Raw genomic sequence first — 25,335 nt, forward strand, 5'->3', positions numbered from 1 at the left:
CTCACTTCTGAACTACACGTGGCCTGATTCCTTTATAGCCAAGGATATGTAGGCAGCTCAGATACCAGGGCTCGGTCACAATCTTTTTAGCCAACTTTATTTTCTTTTGAATAAGCATCGGGTCATAAATCAATTACGTTGCTTATTGTTCTTTGCTCCGAAAACTCTTCGTGTTTCCAAGCAAAGAGGGGCAGCTGTAAACACGTAATTTTTGACCCGCGCAAATTTTAAAGTTAGTTTTAGTATTTTAATATTTTTAAAATATTTACTTGACTTTATTTTAATATAATTTTAATCTTTTTACTTTTAGTCCTAAGACATAAAAAAACATAAAATAGTTTTATTTATTGTATTTATCGTTTTTCTATATTTTTATCTTTAGTTTAAGATCAATTAGTATATTTTTATTCATGGTATCTTAATTTTATCATGACTTTAGTCTATTTTCTTTACTTTTTACTTTATTGTTATAACATTTAAAAATACAAAAAAAAGTAGTTTCATTTTTAATTTTTTTTTACTTAACTAAGTTTAATTAATATTTTGGTAGGATTTTTGAGTTTGTCTTTGTCCAACAAGAAAATTTATAGGCCCAAAGGTGTGAGTCCATTTTCTTTTAACTTAAACCCAATTATTCTTAGCCCATTCTTCCCAACCCATTAGCCCATTTATGTGCAAGATTTAATCCTAGCCATCTATTTCTTTGTGATCCAATGGTCATCATCCCTTCCCACCTTCATATAAAATACCCAATTATAGAAACCCAACCCAAGGTTTTCCATTCCTAGTCTTGAACTAAAAAAGGAGGAACCAGCCGCATCTCCCTTCCCCCGCAATCCCCTACGCCAACTTCACCATCTCCAAGAATCCAGCGACGACTACCCTTTTCCCTTAACAAAACCAGCAGCGGCTGCTGCTTCTCCGACCACCAAACAACCCCTTTTGCTTCGTCTCCAACCTCAGCCACCGTCCCTCACCTCACAGCTGTCGACATCCACTCCGAACCCAGAACGCCAACCCTTCTCCAAGCAGACCCCGGCCTCTTTCTCTCTCTCGTTTCTGTCTCACTCCCATCGCCGGCAAACTCGCCGGAAACGAGAGAGCAAAAGCTCCAGCAGCCATCGGACATAATCTGGAAACAAGAAAGAATGAAAATAACTTGAGATTAGTTCTTAATTCAAGTTTTATTTTCATTTTTAAATCAGAAACAAAACAAACAAAAAAAAAGAAAATTCTGCTTCTTCATTCATTTTCTTCAGATTTTGGTTTTGAACATGGAATTTGATTGAGCCGTGGTTGTTTCGAGTTTACCATTGTTGATCGCCGTTCGAGTGTCCCGGTAGGGATTTGCTATTTTTCGTTCGGAAGTTTGGTCGAGGTTCATTTCTCTTTCTCCTCTTAAATTTGACATTATTTCAGCACTTATTTTAATTAATTTCTCTATTATGCTTAATTGTGCTTAGTTTACTTGCTACTTGAAATTCATGTGATAAATGTTCAGTTATGGATTGTCTGTTTGCTTCATTCCTATTTGTATTTGTTGGGTAAGAATGGAAGTAGGATAAATTCTAATGACATGAATTATTAAAGCAGATGGGCAGGGAAATATCAAATGGACATAACACGTGTTGGTCATGGTTAATTAACAAAGGAAAATTATTCTTTTTATGTTGATGAAGCCAAAGAACTTCGGATATTGCATGAATTCTACATTGTTTTATCTCTTTTAGTTAAATTAATCGCTAGGAGTATGTCTAGGCCGACCTCACTTGGGTAGGCAAGCCTTAGGATTTTGGTTAGTTTTGAGGCGAGAGGTCGTTCCCTTAGTTAAATTCATCAGGGGAATGCCCCGTAGAGTTTGTATATGTATTTTTGCGTTCTTTTATCAGGGGTATGCCCCTAAGCGAATGTAATTGAAGGCCGTGACGGACATGGTAGAGTGAATATATTATAGGCTATTATTATTTTCTTGTTTTGTTTAATCTAGATGGGGACGACCTCGAGCCTCTTGTGTGTTTGTTTTTTGCTCTTTTTCTGTGTTTTTCGCCCCAATTCGAATATTTTAAAAGCCAACTTGATCATGTACGCAACCGTACTAGCTACGGGACTCAGGGAGTGCTTAACACCTTCTCCCCGAGTCAAATGAATCCCCTTACCCTAATTTCTGGTGCGGACTTAGTTTTAGAGTTTGAAATGTTTTAAAAGGAAAAGTCATTTTAAAAGAAAAACGGTGACCTGGCACACTGAAATCAAAGTCAGGTGGCGACTCTGAGTTATTTCCTTTTGAACACAATTTTGTCACGTTTTAATTAAAAACCCTTTTGAGCTTTGCTAAATCTTTTTATTTATTTAAGATAGTTTAGTGAAGTTTGGTTAAAAAGGGGTGTGACAGTTATGTCGTTTTACTAATAGAGCTATTGATAGTTCTCCAAGGTAGGAAAATTATTCATAGACATTTGTCAAAGAAATGATACATTTTTGTAGTAATAATATTGATTGTTGTTTACTTGTCACGTTGTTGTCGTGGCAAAATTTTAAAGAATCAACTTAAATGGTAGTGGTGCACCCATCTTGGGGATTTTATATCTATACCCGGTTTTGGGGTCACAATTGAACCTATACCCACTTTGCAAAAAAGTTTGCAAGCGTACCCACTTTACGATCAACTTCAGACTTATCGGGTTTGAAGTTAAAAAAATGCTTGAAGTGAAAAAATTGCTCTTCAAATGCACTTAAGGCCGAATAGGTCTGAAATGCAATCAATGGTTTCATGCACTTAAGGCTAATAAGTCCTAAGTGAAAAAAATTGCACTTCAGATGCACTTAAAGCCAATAAGTCTGAAGTGAAAAATTGCACTTCAGGTGCACTTAAGGCCAAAAAGTCTGCAGTGCAACAAACGTTTTCATTCACTTAAGGCCAGTAAGTCTGAAGTGAAAACTTGAACTTGAGATGCACTTAAGGCCAAATAGGTCTGAAGTGTAACCAATAGTTTCATGCACTTAAGGCCAATAAATCTGAAGTAAAAAAGTGCACTGCAGATGCACTTAAGGCCAAAAGGTCTGAAGTGCGACCAACGTTTTGCTACACTTAAGGCCAATAAGTCTGAAGTGAAGAATTGCACTTCAGATGCACTTAAGGCCAAAAGGTCTAAAGTGCAACAAATATTTTGCTACATTTACGACCAATAAGTCTGAAATGAAGAATTGCATTTCAGATGCACTTAAGACCAAAAAGTCTGAAGTGCAACAAACATTTTCATTCACTTAAGGTCAATAAGTTTAAAGTGAAAATTGCGTAGAAACAGAAATTTGTTCTTCGAATTATAACAATCGAATATACTATTTAATACATAAATCTACTCCAAATGAGCTCAAATTTGAAACATAACCTCCAAATATCATCAAGAACAAATCTCAATTATCAATTTGTCAAAACAACAATAAATCTAGTGAACCCATTTTGCAATTAAGAAAAATAAGAAGAAGAAACCATATGGAATAGTAAAAAAAATAAAGCATCATAACAGTTCACCATTGTAAAACTAAACTATATTAAAATATATTCACAATCACCATATAAAATCATTGTCACCCAAAGAAGAAGAAGAAGAAGAAGAAGAAGAAGAAGAAGAAGAAGAAGAAGAAGAAGAAGAAGAAGAAGAAGAAGAAGAAGAAGAAGAAGAAGAAGAAAACAAAGGAGGAGAGGCAGGAGGAGAAAGAGGCCTGAAGTTGTTTTAAAAGTGGGTACAAGTTAAAAACTTTTTTAAAAAGTGGGTATAGGTTAAATAAGGACGACCAAATAGAGCGTCTCGTGCAACTTTTGCCGCAAAATCCTGGTTACGCCTCTGGTATTGACTGTATTCATTGCGCTAACTAAGCGGGCCCTCTAACCAGTTGAACTGCGAGAGCTTGTTGCTCTCTTGTTTCAGCTCAAACAATTAATCTCTCATTTCATAGATTTGCTATAAAATTCAAATATAGCTATGAATGATAAATTTGTTGAAACTATAGCCACGAATGGTAAATATTGTATAAGGATTTTGATGTGTCACGTAATTTTCCCTCTTGTATATAGCTGGACATAGAGACTCTTATGATTCACAACAAGATTGTAATTGAAACGCAAACTGATCGACTGGTTGAGTTTGGAAGATGGATAAGGGAGAAATTCAAAAATAGCCAGATTACAAGTGGTCATGCAAAAATAGCCACAGTTTCAAAAGTCATCGAAATTTAGCCACTTTTCATGTAAAGATAAATCTGAACGAAACCATTGTTCAAAATCCGAAAAATACTCCAGTATATTATATTGGAGTTACAGCAAAGTATATTGGAACTCCAACATATTATACTGGAGTTTGGAGTTCCAGTATACTTTGCTGGAACTCCAGTATAATATACTGAAGTTCCAGTAAAGCATACTGGAACTCCAGTATATTATACTGGAGCCAGTAAAGTATACCGGTCCAGTATAATATGCTGAAAGTACATGCACAGGTGCACTGAACTCCAGTTTATTATGTTGGACCGGTCTCTGTTGTAGCAAAATAGTGGCTATTTTTCAATGACTTGGCAAACGTTGGCTATTTTTGAATGACCAATCCGAAAACTAGTTAGACCGATCAATTTTAAAGATGGATAAAGCTTGAGTATCTAGAGAGTGCAGGTAGATTAATCTTTTTTCAGAAGCAGCACTTATACATGACTACATCCCATTTGGATATGCTACACAAATTCAGTATAACCAAAGTCCAAACCAAGTTTGGCTTCATAGTTGGTAGATTAGACAGATCAGACCATACCAATTTTTTATATCAATCAACAAGCAAACATTCACTTCTCTTTTATGAAATTTAAAAAGGACACTCCACATGTTTCCATCTATACGAAGTGCACGTGGAGAGACCACATGGTTTGTCCTGAATTTAGCAAAAGTAATATCTACAAGATCTCTGCAACTACTACGGATCAAGATTTGACAAATAAGCCAATCAGCCAACTGATATTATTAGGGGTAGTTAGGAGTATATCATTAGAACCATTAGTAAAACAATAGAAAGGGAGAAACATTTCCAGCCCAAATACATCCTTCAGGGTAATAATTAGATGCAAAATTATTTTATCCCGAGTTTGGTTCCATTTCTTGAATCAAGGATTAACAATCCCAAAATTAATTAATCCCACCATTGGGTATTATTCTATCTCACATTGAGGATGGGATAATAATCCCGGAATCAATTAATCTCGAGATAGGCTTCTCCAAGACTCTTACCCCAAAGTCTTTTAAACAATCCAAGGTTAAAAATGAAAATAAAAGTTTATCTCAACTTATCTAATATATACCAAACACATGTTTCTATTATACCCGATATATCCCATTTATAGTCCAATGAACCAAACACCTTCCAATAAAAACATATTCATTTATTCAATCTTTTACAATCCCATCATTATCATTATAATTTCGGGATAACTTGTTCCCCCTGCCAAACAACACCTTCAAAACAGAAATAAGTATCAATAGAGAACTTACTACAAGGGGCTGATTGAAAGAAACATATAAACCAACATTGCAGCTGTTACTTCATTTAGATTGTTAACGATCAGTTTTGTCAACAATTACATGTGATCAGTCTCAAACTATGAACATAATTGAACAATATCGGGTTGAATCGCATTTTTCTATTAATCAGGAAGAAGACACTTTTGCAGATCTTGCTTATACTAAAGCACATGATGTGAGCCCCAATATTATGGAGTTTTTCATTCATGTCAAAATCCTCAAAGTTTACAAAAGTCCAAGTGACTTCAGCTGCTGAACATGCTCCGGTGGCAGAGGTGGTGGAGACCAATCGCTACCATTTACCTCACCATCGACATCCTCCACAACATATTCCTTCAAACGAGCAAGAAACATATTGTTAGGTAGCTGCTGATAAACATCTTAAGAGTTGTAGTACTCATCATGCAGCCAGTTATGACTGGTTCCACATTCGCGAGGATTTATTGTATCTAACATTTCAATGAACCACCTCCCAACAAAAAGGGTTCATGAAAACGAACGAGTGTAGAGCAGATAAAAGGAACACGTCTAGGGTTAACTCACCTTTGTTAGCATTCTTTTTGCGAGTATATGGTAGTGCCTCTGCCATATTCTCTGTCCAACCATTGTAGCAACCAATACGCTGTAAAATATGCCGATGACAGTAAATAGTCCTAGCACGATTAAAGCCATTATAAATATCAGTGGCAACCCAGCTTCACCGGCACCTCCTAAGCAACTTCCACATTCACTGGCGGCACCAGCACAACCCTCAAAGCAGGTTGTGCAATCAGTCCACATACAAAGTGTTCCAGGCAAATGACAGTCAGCACACATACTGCAAGCGCATCATAAGATAACAATGATGCACCAGTCATAAAAAACAAGAGTACAATACTAATTGCTTTATGGACAATGCTTAATTACTTTTGAATATATTGCAGTCTATCAAGAGTGCAAAAGTGATGTAAAGAAAAAACTATTTTTTTTTTTTATAACCGTGGTGTCCGGGCCAGCTTGCGCGCATCTCGACTAATTCCACGAGATACCTGCCACCTCCCACCAGCAACAAGTACCAGGTAACTCTATCCACCAAGGCTTGGATAGATGGGAAGAAATCACCTAGTATTTTTTGTCTCCGCTGGGATTTGAACCTGAGACCTCATAGTTCTCACCCACTTCATTGACCACTAAGCCACACCCTTGGGTGCATGTAAAGAAAAAACTATTCTGCATGGATTAACCTTCATTCTCGATTCTTGGATTGATGGGCGAGAGAAACAAGGAAGAAGAGTGCAGTGTTAAGCTTACTAAGAATAATAAGAGTCGAGATTGTGTACCCAGGATGACAGCAACATAGGCACAACTCCCGGCAAGGCTGAGCCAAATCATTGCGCACTCTTCGATCATAACAGGTTATGAAGCAACCAGATAGGCCTAGCAGTGCGAAAAATAACAGTGCCCCTGCACATTGTCAAATCGATACCTTAAAGTTAGTATCCTCTTCTTTCTTACTTTTTTTTTTTGGGGGGTGGGGGTGGGGGGCAGACACAATTATTGCAGCAATAACTATCATTTGCTTTTAAATTTGTGAACCATCAATGTTCCTTCCAGGCCTCAATGAGCATAAAGAATAGGACGTCTCTTCCCAAGGCAGAAATAGATTAATGCTACTGCACCGAGATGAGCAAGAAACAGACCAGTGTCGCCGCAATGATTAATCTCCTCTTTCTCCATATCGCTTGCTCCTGTTTCTCTTTTCTCCTGTAAATTTGAGTTGGCTCCAGTATTTTTGTCGCAGAAGCTGATGGTTGCTTTATGCTTTCATCACAAGGAATAGAAAGGTGAAAACCCAGCAATGCTTAGTCTAAGCTGTCCAAGCACATGCAGAGTTTGAACTCCTACAACATAAATACTTTGGGATAGCCATACAAATATTTTGCACAACAAAATACTCTGATAGCTGACTGCAATAAGAGTGTGTAAAACTCATCCACTATTTGGTTGTGTTATAAGACTGACGACTACCTAGCAAAAACAACATACCCAGTATATTCTCACATGTGGGGTCTGGGGAGGGTGGTGTGTACGCAGACCATACCCCTACCCAGTGAAGGTAGAGAGGCTGTTTTAGTCCCTTTCTTTACATATTTAACCTATTTCTATTCCTCAACCTACCGCCTCCATCCTCCAAAACCAAATAACCTAATTTATCCCTATTCCTAACAAAACTAGACTTGTGATAGCAACTCAAGCTCCTCCTACCCCATCATAAGAGGGGACTCAAAATCAAATCAAGATTGACAACTACCTAGATTGCGTAAAATTGTTTGTTTGCAGAGTGGAGTTAGTTAGATTGCGGTTAGCCTTGTATCCCTTCGGAAAAACTTGCAAAATGACATGCTTGGCCCTTTTGTGCTGATTTTTCCCACACCTCGCATACTAACTAGACAAGGGTTAAAACCTTCATTCCTTCCTGAACCCTAGGTCCCACTAACTCATCCTGCCTGATTCAGATTTCACAAGACTGTCCAGTTCCCTCAAATCTGGACAACAAATCTGTTGCGAAAGTATAATTACTTCAGAGAGATTATATGAGTTTTTTTACTTCCCTTACATGTGACTGACTGTAGACCTACCTCGTCCACTTTTCCACCTTCCATACTCAGATCTATGTGTTTTTATCTTCTTTTTCCACCATTTCTCAACTTCCCACTATTTTTGGTTACTTTCTTATTTTGATAGAACCTATTAATGGGTGGAGCTGGTTTTGGGGACCAAAATCAGTGGTTCACTTAGTTTATTTATAATATTCTTGTAAAGAAAACAAAAACACTACGTAAGCACATTTGCTAATAAAACCATAACCTAGTTGCAAAAGAAAAGATGAAAAGGAAAACATAGCACTCCATCATGGTCCCATCATTTATAATTCCGTTGAATGTTAACCAGCCACCCTGCATCACTTTAACGTCCTCTAGAAACAAGGATTACCCCTTAAAGTATATTAGCTACCAAACATACACTTAATGACTTCTAGAAACACAGAAAGCCCGTTGAAATACGTAATCCCAATAAGTCACCATCTTTCATCCTCCCAACGATAACTACTATCATTGACTTCCAAGCTTAAGCACCATCCCATGCATCAGCAGAGCAGGTGCTTCAGCAGATAATTTTGTAGTTCCTAATATCCAATTATAAAGCTATTCATGCACGTGCTTTATTAATCTTTGCTAGTAATCTAAGTGCGACATGTTTCTATTATGCTCTAAGAATGCTGCAAAGTATAAATTCTGAATAACAATTTTTCATCACACCCAGGAGGTAATTTTTCTGTTAAAACCTTTTACACGAGACTCCTCAAAAGGGAGGAGATTGTTCCCTTCCAAAGCAGTTTGGCCTAGCAAAACTCGAAAAGGTGCATAAATCCTATTCATGTGGTGTTATGTACAGTTACACCATCACTTTGAACAACATGACTGGACAGCGTTTGTATGGAGTGCAGCATGGGATTCTATAATGACAACTTGATAATGAGAACACACGTCATCTGGTATTTTATATTTGCTGATACATTGCAAATTGATATCAAACTTCTGTCGTCCACATATTTGGGGTAAATTAGATCATACCAAACAGCATCACAAATCACAGTTAGGTAGCTGACCGTGGTCACAACACTCTGTGGATAAAGGCTTCAGGAAATATTCACTACCTATGGCAAACAGGCAGTGGGTACATGTCAGAATAAGCAGTTGGTAAGGACCCAGAACTTAAGAGTGGTAGAATCGGAGTGGTGCAGTTTATTTCATATATGTATATATTTAGGTGCTAGTATGTGTTGTGGTTTTCAATTTTTTTGCAGATATTCGTTCGCACATACAAATATTATGCGTGTGACAGAGAAAATTGAGCCAAGAGCTATAACCGCCTCTGGCTGGTGTTCCATTTATATTTAGGGATGGCAATGGGGCGGGGCGGGTCGCGGTGGGATTTAATTTGACGTTCCCTGTTGCAACATTCAACATTTCCTTCTGCTCTTTGGCCTTCTGCTCTCAGGTTTGCAACATTCAACATTTCCTTTATTCTCCTAAGTTTAGCCAAAAATAAATAGTACTTAAGAAGAAAACGAATATAAATAATTTTTACATTGTTAGTTTATTTTAACTTATGATATCATGTTAATTATCATTTTTTATCAAGTTATCAATTATTACTATTTATCATACAAAAATTGCTTATAATTACCTCAAAAGTGAACTGATTCTGTAATTATTATTTACATCATATGATATAAATTAACTTAAACTTCTGAGTGCTGTATAGAAGCAGACTTTCTCAAGTCTATTTCATAAGTGGTGAGTGAATTGTCGGTGTTATTGTCGTATGTGATAATTAAAGTTAGGCTCAACCGTTCAAGTTCGATGTAGACACTTTTTCCTGCTGCTTCCACAATTATCAACGGGGAAATACTTTGTGTCTGTCTTTATTTATTTAATGTGTTTTTGCCGTGATTTATGGGATTTGAGGGTGGAGTTTAATTGTTCTATAGGAAAAAACACTAGATTTAGAGGCAAAAGATGGGAATTTAAGAACAATTTGGATATAATTAATTATTTTATTAAAAAAATCAGATTTAAGTCTAGCTTTCTAAAAAAGAAAGAATTTTTTAAAAAACAAATGCGGGTGCGGGGTGGGGCGGGTGAACGTGGGTGGAGTGCAGGGCGGGTGAATGCGGGTTTAACTCCTATGCGGGGCGGGGCGGGTCTAAATTTCGCGGGTTCAGACAGAACCCGCCCCGCGCCGCCTGCCATTCCTATTTATATTGTAAAAAGTTTAGTTCATATTAAAATTCTACGGAAGTGAATAATCATGATGTTGTAATAAAATTAGGTTCCATAAGAAAATACATCGAATTTCTGCAATATCGGAATATTTCCTTGCCATTCCCAGAGGGGGGCAACCTATTGATGCGGTTGGACTTATTGTTGTGATAATATCATCATTCTTATGCTTTGTTGTTATGATAAATCCTATTCATGTGGTGTTATGTACAGTTACACCATCACTTTGGACTTTGAACAACAATGTTGAAGTTCATGCCGGGGCCTAACTTTAAAAGATGGAAAGACGATCTTGAATATACTTTAGGCATGGACGATATAGATCAAGCTTCGTGTGAAAAATGAGCCACCACCTCTAGCACAACTACTAAAAGAGATAATTATGCTAAGTGAGAGAACAGCTTGCTTGATACTGTCAATGCTAAGAAGTTTCTTGCCTAAGTGGAACGAAGATACCTTGTATCCAATAAGGCCGAGACCGGAGATCTAATGAGAAAAACATGTTGGACCGAAGTATGATAACACTGGAGGGGTTGAAGGTTATACATAAGCTGGTTTACATTCAGTCTAAACTGATAGCTCTAGACATAGTTCTTCCGAATGCTTATATTGTTCCCATTGCTCTTAACTCCTTGCTTGTTGAGTTTAGCCAGATTAAACAACCTATAACACTCAATATGAGACTCGAAAAATTAATGACCTCATCTCGAAATGTGTTGTCAAAGAGGAAAAATTAAAAAAGAGATGGGCGAGATTGACTTCCTTGTTTCCCATGATTCCAAAGCAAGCTCTACTAACTTAATAAGTTTCAATGGTCTAGTCATCATACATAAAGAAGTCCAGAACACCAAACGGCATGTAAAATATTTTGACCTTTCTTAAAACTTTGATGATCAAACCTTTGAAATTTCCTAAGTCCTTTACTAGAGCTTGTTTTCGATTCATTGGAAACAAGTAAGGCAGTCTCACCCTTATCTTTTCTAATTTTCTTTTCTTCAACAACACATTTTGAGATGAGTTCATTAATTGACCAAAACTCCTTTCTGAGTATTATAGGCAGTTTTCATCTAGCTAAATCCAGCAAGCAAGGAGTTAAGAGCAGAGTGAACAATAAGCATCCAAAAGAACTATGTTTAAAGCTATGTTTAGAGCTTTTAGTTTAAACTGCAAGTGAACCATCTTAAGTATATAATCCCTAACCCCTTCATTGTTATTATACTTCATCCTGCAAGTTTACTCATTTTCTCCGATCTCAGCGTTGTTGGATACAAGATATCTTTGTTTCACTTGGGCAAGAAATTTCTTAACATTAACAGTATAACGCAAGCCACTCTTGAGATGTTCAGCAATTGACCTTCCAAAGGCGAGGATGCATAGCCTATTAGATCTCTCTCATATTGCATAATTATCTCTTTTAGCAGTTGTGCTAGAGTTATTGAGAGGTGGTGGCTTATATTCATGCAAAACCTGATCTATATCAACCATGCCTTCAGCAAATTCAAAATCCTCCTTCCTATATCCTAAAGTTGGACCTTGATAGGACCACAACTTCAGCATTGTTGTTGTTCAAAGTAATAGTAATTGTACATAACATAACATGAATGGGAATAGCAAGGTATAAGAATAATGATTTTGTCACAACAATGAGTCCAACAGCATCAACAGGTCGCCCTCCTTTAAGCTAGGCAAAAAAATATTTCAATATTAGAAACCATCCCTTTGGCCAGGGCAAGAAAATTTTTCAATATTAGGAACTTATCACCTTTAGGCGGACAGAACAAATTTACTAAATAAAAATATTATCATATAACGGCCCTCATCAAAAACATCAAATTTAAACACATAATAAACCCCCTTTGGGCAACCTATTATATGTCATAATCTAGTAATATCCCCCGTAGCGGAGTGAAGAAGTCTCATAAATCAATCCGAATAGGACACTTTAGTGTATACTATTTACTCAATTTACAAAACAAATTCAATATCCAAGGATTACATATGCCATTGCTCAACACACATGACAAGTATGTGCACAATCATTATAATATGAGGTACTTTAACATGTACTTATCCTGATTACTGTTATTAATTTATCTAATCCCAGATATTTGAAATCTAAGAAATATGACAATATTTATACTTACAAAATTCATACATGGAACGAAACAGTCTAAATCAATTCACACTTCCTTAGATTAGCATGGATACTTTCAGGAAACAAACCAAACGTAAACTAACTGTGCTACACGTCAAGAAATGGTTTTGAACACTGGTGCAAAGAAACAAACTAAATGCATTTAAGCAGTATTCAACGTGAAATAAGCCCAACTGATTTGATAAACCAAAATTCACGGAGGAGAAAACATTTAGCGTAAAGTATTCATCAATTTTAGAAAATAGTAGAAACTCAAATCATATAAAATTGATACTTAAGTGAAGGCAAGATGGGTGGGCCCATTATCCATTGAGTTTCAAACCTTATGCCATTGCTCGGAATTTCTTGATTATTTAAAAAATTAACAATAAAAAAAGGTGTCCAGTGGCCTTAAGAATAGTTAGGTGGAGGATTCTCCTAAAAATAAAAAAGACTCGTGGAATCTTTCAAGTTCCTCTTAGTACACCCTCCACAGGCTTACTCTAGCTTGTTATCATTTTCAGCAAAGGTACTAATCTGTGAAACCTACTCGCCAACTTGATCTAGATATTTATTCCTCTTTTCAAATTAATCAATTGAAGCAGAAAACACAATCTATGAGATCTCTCCAGCAATGTCCATCATGAGAGAGTAGTTTGCCATTTCGAAACTTCTTTAAATGTATTTTTAAATCCAATTGACATCATCCTTTGTTTAGCATTCTCAATAATAAGAACCACTACTACGCCTCAATCCCAAATAAGTTGGGTCGGCTATATGAATTCTCACTAATAACATTCCACCTTTAAGTTTATCTCGGGCTAACATCATACAAAATAGCCAAAAAAAAGAGAGTTTTTTTAATAATTGACAAAGGCTAAGACGACAGCTTTTGCTCGTCTGTATGAGGAACTAAGGAACAAAGGTGGAGAGAAGAAGTTATTCCGACTCGCTAAGGCGAGAGAGAGGACAACTCGGGATCTGGACCAAGTGAGGTGCATAAAAGATGATGACGGCAAAGTTTTGATGGGAGATGACCAGATTAAGAGGAGGTGGCAGACCTACTTTCATAAACTTCTAAGTGAAGAAGGGGATCAGGATATTATACTTGGGGAATCGAGGAATGCCGACAGTCACCATGAAGTAAGTAATTGTAGGGACATTGAGATCGATGAAGTCATGGAGGCAATGCGTAAGATGAGAAGGGGCAGAGCTACCGGGCCAGACGAAATTCCGGTTGAACTGTGGAGGTGTGTGGGTAGAGCAGGCTTGGAATGGCTTACTGCATTGTTTAGTGTTATATTCAAGACTAATAGGATGCCTGAAGAGTGGAGGTGGAGTACAATGGTCCCGTTGTATAAGAACAAAGGTGATGTCCAGAGCTGTAACAACTATAGGGGCATCAAATTACTAAGTCATACCATGAAAGTTTGGGAGAGAGTGGTAGAAATGAGAGTGCGAAGGACGGTGTCTATTTCAGACAACCAGTTCGGGTTCATGCCGGGGCGATCTACCACAGAAGCTATCCACCTTATTAGGAGGATGGTGGAACAGTACAGGGATAGGAAGAAGGATCTCCACATGGTGTTTATTGATCTGGAGAAAGCGTACGATAGGGTTCCTAGGGAGGTCTTATGGAGCTGCTTAGAGGATAAAGGGGTCCCGGTTGACTATATTAGGGTGATTAAAGACATGTATGCTGGAGCTAAGACTCGGGTTAGGACAGTAGGAGGCGACTCTGAACACTTTCCAGTTATTACGGGGTTGCACCAAGGGTCTGCGCTCAGCCCATTCCTATTTGCCCTGGTGATGGATGCACTGACTCATCATATTCAAGGGGAGGTGCCATGGTGCATGCTATTTGCTGATGACATTATTCTAATTGACGAGACACGAGGCGGCGTCAACGAGAGGCTAGAGATTTGGAGACATGCTCTTGAGTCTAAAGGTTTCAAGTTGAGCAGGACGAAGACGGAATACCTCGAGTGCAAATTTGGAGTTGAGCCGACGGAAGCGGGAGTTGAAGTGAGGCTTGACTCTCAAGTCATTCCCAAGAGGGGTAGTTTCAAGTACCTTGGATCGGTTATTCAGGGGATCGGGGAGATTGACGAGGATGTCACACACCGTATAGGGGTGGGGTGGATGATGTGGAGGTTAGCGTCGGGAGTCTTGTGTGACAAGAAAGTGCCACCGTTACTAAAAGGTAAGTTTTATAGAGCAGTGATTTGCCATGTTATATGGAACTGAATGTTGGCCGGTAAAGAACTCACACATCCAGAAGATGAAAGTAGCAGAGATGAGGATGTTGAGGTGGATGTGCGGGCATACAAGGATGGATAAGATTAGGAATGAAGATATTCGAGAGAAGGTGGGTGTGGCCCCCATGGAGGACAAGATGCGGGAAGTAAGACTCAGATGGTTCGGGCACATTCAGAGGAGGAGCACTGATGCACCGGTGAGGAGGTGTGAGCGACTGGCTGTAGTGGGCACGCGGAGAGGTAGAGGGCGACCTAAGAAGTATTGGGGAGAGGTGATCAGACAGGACATGGCGCGACTTAGGATTACTGAGGACATGGCCCTTGACAGGGAATGTTGTGAATATTTCTACAGCACAATAGAGTGAGACTAGTCAGTTAGGAGTTAGACTAAGAATGTCATTGGTCGTCTATTGATGCAGGGCTTTACCTGCTAGTTTTTACTATACCAGCCATCTATTTCGTATTTCGTATTCTGTATTTCATATCTCTTATATTGCTGTTATTTTATTATGCGTTTTTATGGTACTAATATATCGTCTCTTGTTGCTTTCTTGAGCCGAGGGTCTCCTAGAAACAGCCTCTCTACCCTTCGGGGTAGGGGTAAGGTCTGCGTACATATTACCCTCCCCAGACCCCACTTGTGGGATTATACTGGGTCGTCGTTGTTGTTGTTGTTGTTGTTGTTGTCCGGGACAGCTTGCGAGCACCTCGACTAATTTCACGGGATACATGTCACCTCCATCAGCAACAGGTACTAGGTAACTCTCCGCCAAGACTTGAAAAAATGGAAAGAAATCACCTAGTGTTTTTGCTTCAGCTGGAATTTAAACCTGAAACCCATGGTTCTCACCCACTTCACTGATCACCAGGCCACACCCTTGGGTACTAGTAAAAAAATGAGTATTAGAAGTTCTCTATATCTCTCACTGGCATAAAAATCTCTAACAGGGACAAAAGACTCCTAAAGTATAGGACCTAAAGTAAATATGTTAACATGCCTATATTCTCAACTAATTGGCATCGCCTACACAAGTCTTTCTCTTCCATTGTGCCTTCACTAAGTCTGCATTATTTCTAAGAGACCATAAATCTTTCGAGACAACTTCCTCCCATGTGAGTTTAGGTCTGCCTCGTCCTTTTAAACATATTCACTCACCCACCTATGGATAGGTGCATCTGGAGATATGCACAAAACATTAACCAAATCATCTCAAGCGACCTTCTCTCATTTTATCCTCGATGTGTGTCACTTGCACCCTTTTAACAAATGGATCATTTTTAATCTTGTCGATTCTTGTTTGACCGCACATCCATCTTAGCATTCGCATCTCTGAGACACTCATCTTGTGGATGTGTTGGACTTTTAGCAGCCCAACATTCAGTGTCACATGGCATTGTTGGTCTTAAATTGTTCTATAGAACTTACCTTTCAGCTTGAGAAGCATCCTGCTATCGTATAACACCCGGTCTTATTTCCCTGCTTCAACCATCCCATTTTGATTCTAGGTGATCATTCCATAGTCCTACAACAACGAGCCTAGATATTTTGAATTGTTTGGATTTAGGCAGCACAATCCCGTCTAATCTCACCTCAACTTCAACTTCTTATGTTAACTGAACTTGCAATGTATATATTTCATCTTACTTCTACTTACCCTAAAAACCTTTACTCTAAAGAGCTCCATAGTCAACGCTTTTGATTAACACCCTCATTGGTTTTATCAATTAGTACAATGCCATCTGCAAATAGCATACATCATGGGAATTCATATTATAATGTGTTGATTAGCTCATCCATAACTAGGGTAAACAATTATGGGCACATAATAGCCTCTTCTTCTTTTTTTTCTTTTTTTGGTGGGGGGATGATTTGATGCGTTTAGGATTAGAAATTTCTAATAAAATATTATTCTCTCCATCTCAATTTATGTGGCACTCTATCCTTAATAGTCAGTTCCAAAAAGAACGTCGTACTTCCTTATTTAGAAACAATTTAACTTTAAGTGTCCTATTATACCATTAGTGAGATTATTCATAGTCATACAAATATATATGGCTTGTTTTAACACCACAAGTTTCAAAGTTTTCCTTTCTTTATTAAGCTTCGCGAGTCCGCGTCGAGTCAAACATCGCCACAAATTGGGATGGAGGAAATATTTATTATCATTGACCATATGAATCCCTAATTATATTTATGGAGTTTTCAAACACAACCACTATGATGTCGCTTTCCCTCTTCACTTCTTTTATAAAGAATTTGTATGCCCAAAGTAGACCTTAATCTTACATCAGTTAATAGTATTTAAACAATTGAATCAAAATAGATTTATTTAAATTGGCCCTTAAAATTTTATACAAAAAGAAGAATGTATTTTCTTGGTCATTTGGGAAGAATATTTTTAAGTATTAGTGACTGTTTTCGAGGAAGATATACTATTCCCTCAGTTTCATTTTATTATGTCTTAGTTTGACTAGGCACAAAATTCAAAAATGTAAAGCGAACTTTTTAATCTTGTGGCCCTAAACTAAATGTGTATATAGCATATCAAAAGTACCCTCTCAACCTTGTGGTCTTAACCATGCCATGTAATTCTTATGATGGAATCTCCTCAAGGTAAAAAAAAATGTTGTAATGAAAAATTAACTAAATAGAAAGGTGTCATTCTTTTTTAAAAGAAATTATAAAGGAAGACATATAAAGTGAAACAAAGAAATAATTTGCAAGAATATGATTAGGCTTTCAGCGCCTTTTTTTTGTTCTATCTTATTTCGAGTGAATGTCAAGTGAAAGCAAGCCAGAGTTACCTATAGAGAATAAATTTACAGGCCTGCTGGAGGATTTGAAGCTCTTGTAAGAATAAAGATACTGGTATATTATTAAGGAAATAGAATCCACTGTTTCTACAAATTAGAGCATATTGTTGCTTTGTTTACAATTGAACTATTCTTTGTTTTAAGGAGTTGCTCATCAATTTTAGACTGCAAGTACTATAAGTTTATTCAAGTACATACCTTATCAAAAAAAAGTTTATTCAAGTACATTGGAGGTTAGGCTTTCATTCTTCTAGATATGGTTGACTGCCATGAAATGAGATTCTTTAGTATGAGCTTATATGGGGTCAACTAGGAGTGGCAAACGGGCGGGGCGGGTCGGATATGGTTCGGATTGAAAACGGGTAATGAAGAAACGGGTAAATTATCCGACCCGACCCATATTTAATACGGATAAAAAACGGGTTAACCGACAGATAATATGGATAACCATATTATCCATGACTTCTTACATATGATCACTTTTGGGAGAATTCTTAGTCTCCCTAACTTGAGGAACCCCCAATTTGAGGCTTTACAAATGTAAAAGTTAGACCCATTGGTTATCCATTTTCTAAATGGATAATATGGTTCTTATCCATATTTGACCCGTTTTTAAATAGTTCATTATCCAACCCATTTTTTAATGGATAATATGGGTGGTTAACTGTTTTCTTTGAACCATTTTGCCACCCCTAGGGTCAACCATTTCTCAACACTAGGTAATCAGATGATCACTCAGGGTCTCTATATCACTTTTTTCTATTTGGTGATCAGTATACAAAAAAATTCTTATTGGAGCAGCAGGTGATTAAAGGATGTTGATGCATAGAAGAATTTTGCCTACCAATTGAAGCAAAACAAGCATGGTATCTTTAGCTCCTTGAACGATATAATTTCCGTTCCTTGAGAGAAGATATAAAGAGGAGCAAGAACAAAGGCGGTGCCAAGATGTTAAGCTTACGGGCTCGGGATTCTAGTCTTTAAAGTTCCTTATTCAATGGATTAATAATATTTGTTACATATTCAATGGATTTTTTAAGACAGATACAGGGTTTGGACCAAAGCTACTAGTTCGGCCGAACCTATAATCCAAACCCCAAGCAAGATTCCTCAAAACATTCATATCAACTATGTATAACTATTTTCATTTTGTCCGGAAAGAGATTTAGATGAGAGAGAGAAAGAGAGATTAAAGAAGATTGGCACAAAAAAAAAACTTATAGGACAAGACAACAGAAAATACCATGACTTATCAGATTTCTTTCTTTTTTTGATAGATAACATCAAGATTTAACGAATATATAACTAGTGGAAAGCTCGAGATGTCTTACCACATAGATAGTAGAAGCTTAGCTCGCTATCAAACCCCCAAGTCATACGCAACCAAGACTTATGGTGGGTGTCAATCAAGTAAACCAAATATCCCAGTGAGGCTATAACCTGCAACAAAGAGGGTGAGCGCTCAATTGGATATATTCTGCAAAAATTAGGTAAAGAAATATCTAAGAAAATCAAAGAACAACACTGTAAATAGGGCCAACCACCTACAAGCTGAACCGCGAGAAAGATGAACAAAATGTCTCTAGTCACAAAGAATCGGAACTTTAAAGTTCGCCACTTTCTATCAGCAGGAACATGAACTCTCAAGTAATAGGGAGCTTTGCAAGTTGTGCAATGGGAAAATGCAAATCCTTCCTGTAAAAGATAAATAATTTAATCCTTCCTGTAAAAGATAAAATGATTTAACTAACAAAAATAAATTCAATTCTGGTGATTATTGATTACTGTAAATTGCTTGGAACTTATCAGGCAACTTATGCAGTCATTGCTTCTATGAAAGCAAAGCCTCAACTTGATAATTTTGAATCTTACTGTTGAAATGAAAAGACAACAACTATATCCCAATCCAAAACAATCTGGGATTGGTTATATGAATCATCACTGACCATATTTTTTCATTTAAAATTCATCTCCGACAAGCATTACACAAAATAAAAAGTACCAAAAATCTCTATATTTTTTACTGGCGTAAAAATCTCTACTAGGACTAAAGACTCTTAAGAAGCATAGTACCTTTCAACTAAAATGACTAAAATGTATAACCATCCAATTGGTATCGCCTAAATAAATCTTTTTCTTCTAATGTGCCTCATCATTCGCTAAGTCTGCATGGACTCGAAATGATTGTAGGTCTTTCGAGATAACTTCCTTCCAAATAATATTAGGTGTACTTCATCCCCTTTTTAATACCTTCACTCATCATGGTATCACACCTACAGACGGTGCATGTTGAAATGAAAAGCACATACAAATAATTGACTATTGTAAGTAAAGTGGCTCGTCCAAAAGCTATACCACCACAATATATGTACACATGATGCTGATCAAAACCTGATCATAAGCTTTAATGCATCAATACAGGTACAAATTAGTTCCAAGTAAGGCATGACTTGATGAATTGCATTTCCAAAACAAAAGCAACAATGCGACTTCGACAATAATAAGGTTAAAACTGCTTAAGTAATACAGATTCAAAAGCTAAAACACATACTTTCACCGCCCGCCAATGATCAAGGCAGTCCCGATGAACAAATTTTGATGTACCCTTGCACTTGCAAGGTGCAATAAAATCCCTACCTGAAAAGGAAAAATAAAACCTAGTGGGTATCCCAATTCTGAAATAGCATAAGTTCAGCATATAACCCAATAATGTGATATGCTATCGAATGAAATAAACAAAAGACGACCTGGATAACAAGCATTCACCAAACGACCAAAAATTCAAGCCACCTCTTCATTAAATGCTTCTTATTATTTTCATTTCTTTGATAAATCCGAACAGATAAAAATGTTGATAAGTACAACAACAATAACAATAACAACATACCCAGTATTATCCCACGGTATTATCCCACACCGTGGGATCTGGGGAGGGTAGTGTGTACGCAGACCTTACCCCTATCTTGTGAGGATAGAGAAGTTGTTTTCAATAGACCCTCGGCTCAGGAAAGCATAAGCACCACATTAATGAAAATATAGACAAGAAGGGACAATAATGAAAATATAGACAAGAAGGAACAAAACCAAAAAGCCATATAAAAGCAGAATAAAAAAACAAGATAGTAAGGTGATCAACAATGAAAGAAAACAACGGTTAGTCATAAAAACCTACTACCAACAGAAAGCGAGACTGCGTGTCAATACTACTGTTATGAACACTTTAGACTACCTACTCTACTACCCTAATCCTCGACCTCCATACCTTCCTATCAAGGGTCATGTCCTCGGTCAGCTGAAGTTGCGACATGTCTTGCCTAATCATTTCTCCCGCCTCTTCTTTGGCCTACCTCTACCTCTCCGTAGGCCCTCCAATGTCAACCTCTCACACCTCCTCATCGGGGCGTCTGTGCTGCTCCTCACATGACCAAACCACCTAAGTCGCGCTTCCCGCATCTTATCCTCAATACCCACCTTGTCGTGAATAACCTCATTTCTGATCCTATCTAACCTGGTGTGTCCGCACATCCATCTCAATATTGTAATCTCTGCTACCTTCATCTTCTAGACATGAGCGGTCTTGACTGGCCAACACTCAGCCTCATACAACATCGTTGGTCTGACCACCACTCTGTAGAACTTACCCTTAAGTTTCGATGGCACCATTTTATCACACAAAACACCGAAAGTGAGTCTCTATTTCATCCATCCCGCCCCAATACAATGTGTGACATCTTCATCAATCTCCCCATCCCCCTGAATAATAGACCCAAGGTACTTAAAACTCCCTCTCCGAGGGATGATCTATGAGTCCAGCCTCACCTCCCCTTCCTCTCCTTGAGTCTCGCCACTGAACTTACACTCCAAGTATTCTGTCTTGGTCCTGCTCAACTTGAAACCTTTAGATTCCAGGGTCTGCCTCCATACCTCTAATTGCGCGTTCACACCGTCTCGCGCCCCGTCAATCAATACAATATCATCAGCAAATATCATGCACCACGGCACCTCCCCTTGGATGTGGCGCGTCAGTACGTCCATCACTAGAGCAAACAAAAAAAGGGCTGAGTATCGACCCCCGATGCAACCCCATCATAACCGGAAAATGGTCTGAGTGGGGTCTATCATACATATCCTTAATTAACCTAACGTAGGCAACAGGTACACCTCTAGCCTCCAAACATCTCCACAAAACCTCCATCGAAACTTTATCGTACGCCTTTTCTAAGCCGATGAACATCATATGCAAGTCCTTCTTTCTCTCCCTATACTGCTCCATCAATCTCATAACAAGGTGGATGGCTTATATAGTTGAACGCTCCGGCATAAACACAAACTGGTTGTCGAAAATAGACACACTCCTCCTCACCCTTAGCTCTACCACTCTACTCCCAGACTTTCATAGTACGGCAAGCAGCTTGATACCCCGATAATTATTGCAATTTTGGATATCACCCTTGTTCTTGTATACAAGAACCATCGTGCTCCACCTCCACTCTTCGGGCATCTTTTTCGTTCTAAAAATGACATTAAATAACCTAGTGAGCCACTCCAAGCCTGCCTTGGCCGCACTTTTCCAAAACTCCACCGGAATTTCATCCTGCCCGGTTGCTTTGCCCCTGCTCATCTTACGCATAGCCCCCTTAACTTCATCAACTCTAATCCGCCTACAATACCTAAAGTCACAATAACTCCCGGAGAGTTCCAAATCACCCAATACAATGCTCTTGTCCCCCTCCTCGTTCAAGAGACCATAGGTTTGCCATTTCCGACGGATAAGCCTCTCGTCCAACAAAACTCTACCTTCTTCGTCCTTAATGCACTTCACTTGGTCCAAGTCACGCACTTTCCTTTCTCGCGCCTTGGCTAACCTGAACAAACTCTTATGCCCACCTCAGCCCTCGAGTTCCTTGTACAAACGACTAAAAGCTGCAGTCTTGGCCGTTGTAACTGCTAGCTTTGCCTCTTTCTTAGCCAACTAGAATAGATGCACTATTTGGATAAGTAACAAATCCAAATAGAATAGATGCACTATCACATAGCATTTTCATTTCATTTTCATTTCCCGTGTCATCAGACAATACCCACCACATCTACAAATTTTTCAGCCCAATAAAAACAATGCCTCTCACCAATGCGTAGTAAAATCTAATGTGACTTGCACACTTGGGTTGTACCATTTAAGGGATTTTTTGTAAAGGAAGTTTGGGTTTATGGTAAAAGGAGAAAACCCGGTATTTCAAGATAAATTCACCAAAATTTTCCTTTCCATCACAGGACCTCAAAAGACACCTAAAGAAGCTTCCTTTACAATTACAAACAGCACAAGAATCCTAATGTAATTTGACTTGTACACAAAGGGGAAACCACCACATATTCATGACAAATTCACCACACAAAAAAAGAAGAAGAAAAAAGAAACTCTTTTTTCCACAGCAGAGCCTGAAGAATCACCTAAAGCAGCTAACTTGACAGTTACAAACAACCAAGAATTCCAAATAATACACTCCAACCAACTAATATTCCAATAATAATAGACAAACTGCAAAACCAGAAGAAAAAAATATTAACGGTTATGTTCTTTTAAGGAAAATTTGGGGTTACAGTAAAAGGGAAAAAACCCCATATTTTCCAGACAAATTCACCAAAAATAACTTTCCTTCCCACAGCAGAGCCTCAAGAATCACCTAAAGCAGCTTACTTTACAGTAACAAACAACACAAGAATCCTAAATATTACACTTCAACCAACTGATATTCCAAACAATAATAAACAAACTGCAAAACCAAGAAAAAAAAATATTAAAGGATCAAAGGGAAAAAAAACTGACCATCAGTTTCAAGGCAAATCCTACACTGAATTTGTTCAGAAGAACCAGCTTCAAGATCGATATCGCTAGGGTCAGTAATCAAAGAAGGTGGGACCAAAGGAGAAGATTCGGACTGATCAACCATTTCCATTTTTTCTCCCCAATTTTCAAGAAAGAAAAAAGTTTACAAATTTACAAAGATCAAAAATTTCAATTGACCATCATCAAGAAAGATCAAAAACCCTAAGACCCCTATTTTGTTCTCTTTAAGAAAAGATAAATATTTTACATGTACAAAAATACATACATACACTTTATGAAATGGGTCTCTCCTCTCTTCCCTCGAGTGATATACTTTGTTTGTTTTAGGGAAGAGGTTGTTTTATTATTCTCTTCTGTGTTGTCTGAGTTTTGGATGACAACCAACGAAGAGAAAAGAAGTGTAACATAATTAAAGAAGACATCAAGACATCTATTATTATCACCCCTTCCCAAAATAGCCACGTTTTTACTTTTTCTCGTGATTAATTAATTAGCCTATTTTTCATAACTTTTCTTTTGGTTTATTCTCCTACTTGTTGGTTGAAAAACCAAAAAAAAAAATTAAAAAAAAATCTCATAGATATTTGTAGACCCCCAAGAAGAAAATCAGAGTTGGAGGGATATGCTTAAAAATACTTGTCAATATTTGGCGTTTAAACTAAATGATATAATGTATCATGATTAAGCGATAATATAATAAAATTTAAAGTTTTAAGCATGAAAATGAATATTTAAGTTTCAAATCAGCTTCAAAAAATGGCCAAGAATCATCTTCCTAAAAAAAGAGTCTTCGTTTGGAAAAAATAATTTTCAATTAGCTTGCCAATAAATATTTTAATTAAACATTATTAAAGTTTATGTCAAGATAAATGTCGTATATTTATTAGTTTAATATAATTATGAGATGAGTACATTCTTTCTTTATCAAATATAGAGTGATTAGTGTCTCATTATATTTATTTATTTTTGTTTCTTGTTGTTGGTAAATAAGATGGACGGACGATGAGGGAAAGAGAAGAGAAAACCATGCAAAAATTAAGCTACCACATGTAGGAATGTTTAGTAAAAGAAATTGAAATGTTTATAATAAAATGGGAGAATCATATTCAGTCACCAATAACCTTATTCTAGTACTTTTTTGTTGGTTTAAACATAAGAAAATATATGGAAAATATTTAGATTCAGTTGGTGATTAAGAGCATATAGAGGAGGTGCAATTTCATCCTCTTATATTGTTATCTTAAAATTAACATCACCCAGAAATAATTGGTCCCAAGAAAACATATATGTATTTGATGTTATACATGAATTGTTACGTGTATATGTTTTTATATATAGTTTTATTATTTAACTACTATTAATTAAAATTATTATGCTCCGCAGTATTACATCGATGTTATGCTCTGCAGTAATATATAGCAGTGAAGTTACGCTTCGCGGTATTAAGTTACAACGATGTTGCACCCTGTAGTGTTGTACGTTGAATTGTCATAAGTTAATTGACATCAGTCCAAGGAAAAGATTATTTGGAGATTATAAGGATTATGCTATTTCAAACAAGTAATAAGTAAATTCGTAAAGGTGAGAGGGAAAGCAAGTCAAAGAAAATGAATTTTCGTCCAAATTTGGCATGTTGGGATAAAATACAAACGAGCATTAATACCCGATATTTATGGACTAGTACCATGCAAGGTACCACATGACCATGATAGTAAGGTATGTAAAGTGTGTTAAAAGGGAGTAGTATTTTAAAGTAATTTGAGATAATTCTTAATTATTTGGTAATTGGTTAATTATTGGATTAGTGGGGGATTGATAAGTTTTGATAAGCCTTAGTAAAGCAACATTTTGTATGAAAATTTATTTTGGAAATACTACAAAGTATTTGATTGATA

At 37.3% G+C, this 25,335-nt stretch overlaps 1 protein-coding gene across 1 annotated transcript; it reads right to left on the minus strand.

Annotated features, from left to right (window-relative positions):
- Window positions 1–5,560: 5,560 nt before the first annotated feature.
- LOC104218984 (uncharacterized) lies at window positions 5,561–23,846 on the minus strand. Its single transcript, XM_009769612.2, has 7 exons — window positions 23,420–23,846; window positions 20,147–20,232; window positions 19,144–19,290; window positions 18,927–19,035; window positions 6,883–7,006; window positions 6,107–6,380; window positions 5,561–5,896 (listed from the first exon to the last, which is right to left on the minus strand). Exons 1-7 carry the CDS (start codon window positions 23,547–23,549, stop codon window positions 5,789–5,791), a joined length of 978 nt encoding a protein of 325 aa, XP_009767914.1. The 5' UTR covers window positions 23,550–23,846; the 3' UTR covers window positions 5,561–5,788.
- Between the last annotated feature and the right edge of the window lie 1,489 nt (window positions 23,847–25,335).

Source organism: Nicotiana sylvestris, chromosome 5, assembly GCF_000393655.2.
Source record: "Nicotiana sylvestris chromosome 5, ASM39365v2, whole genome shotgun sequence".
NCBI classification, from domain to species: Eukaryota; Viridiplantae; Streptophyta; class Magnoliopsida; order Solanales; family Solanaceae; genus Nicotiana; species Nicotiana sylvestris.

Coding starts and splice junctions, on each gene's coding strand:
- LOC104218984 (XM_009769612.2), bottom strand. CDS start 23,549: ATGGAAATGGTTGATCAGTCCGAATCTTCTCCTTTGGTCCCACCTTCT. Junction 19,036..19,143: donor TCTTTCTCGCGGTTCAGCTT/GTAGGTGGTTGG, acceptor TCTTTGTTGCAG/GTTATAGCCTCACTGGGATA. Junction 7,007..18,926: donor AAGCTTCTACTATCTATGTG/GTAAGACATCTC, acceptor GACAATGTGCAG/GGGCACTGTTATTTTTCGCA.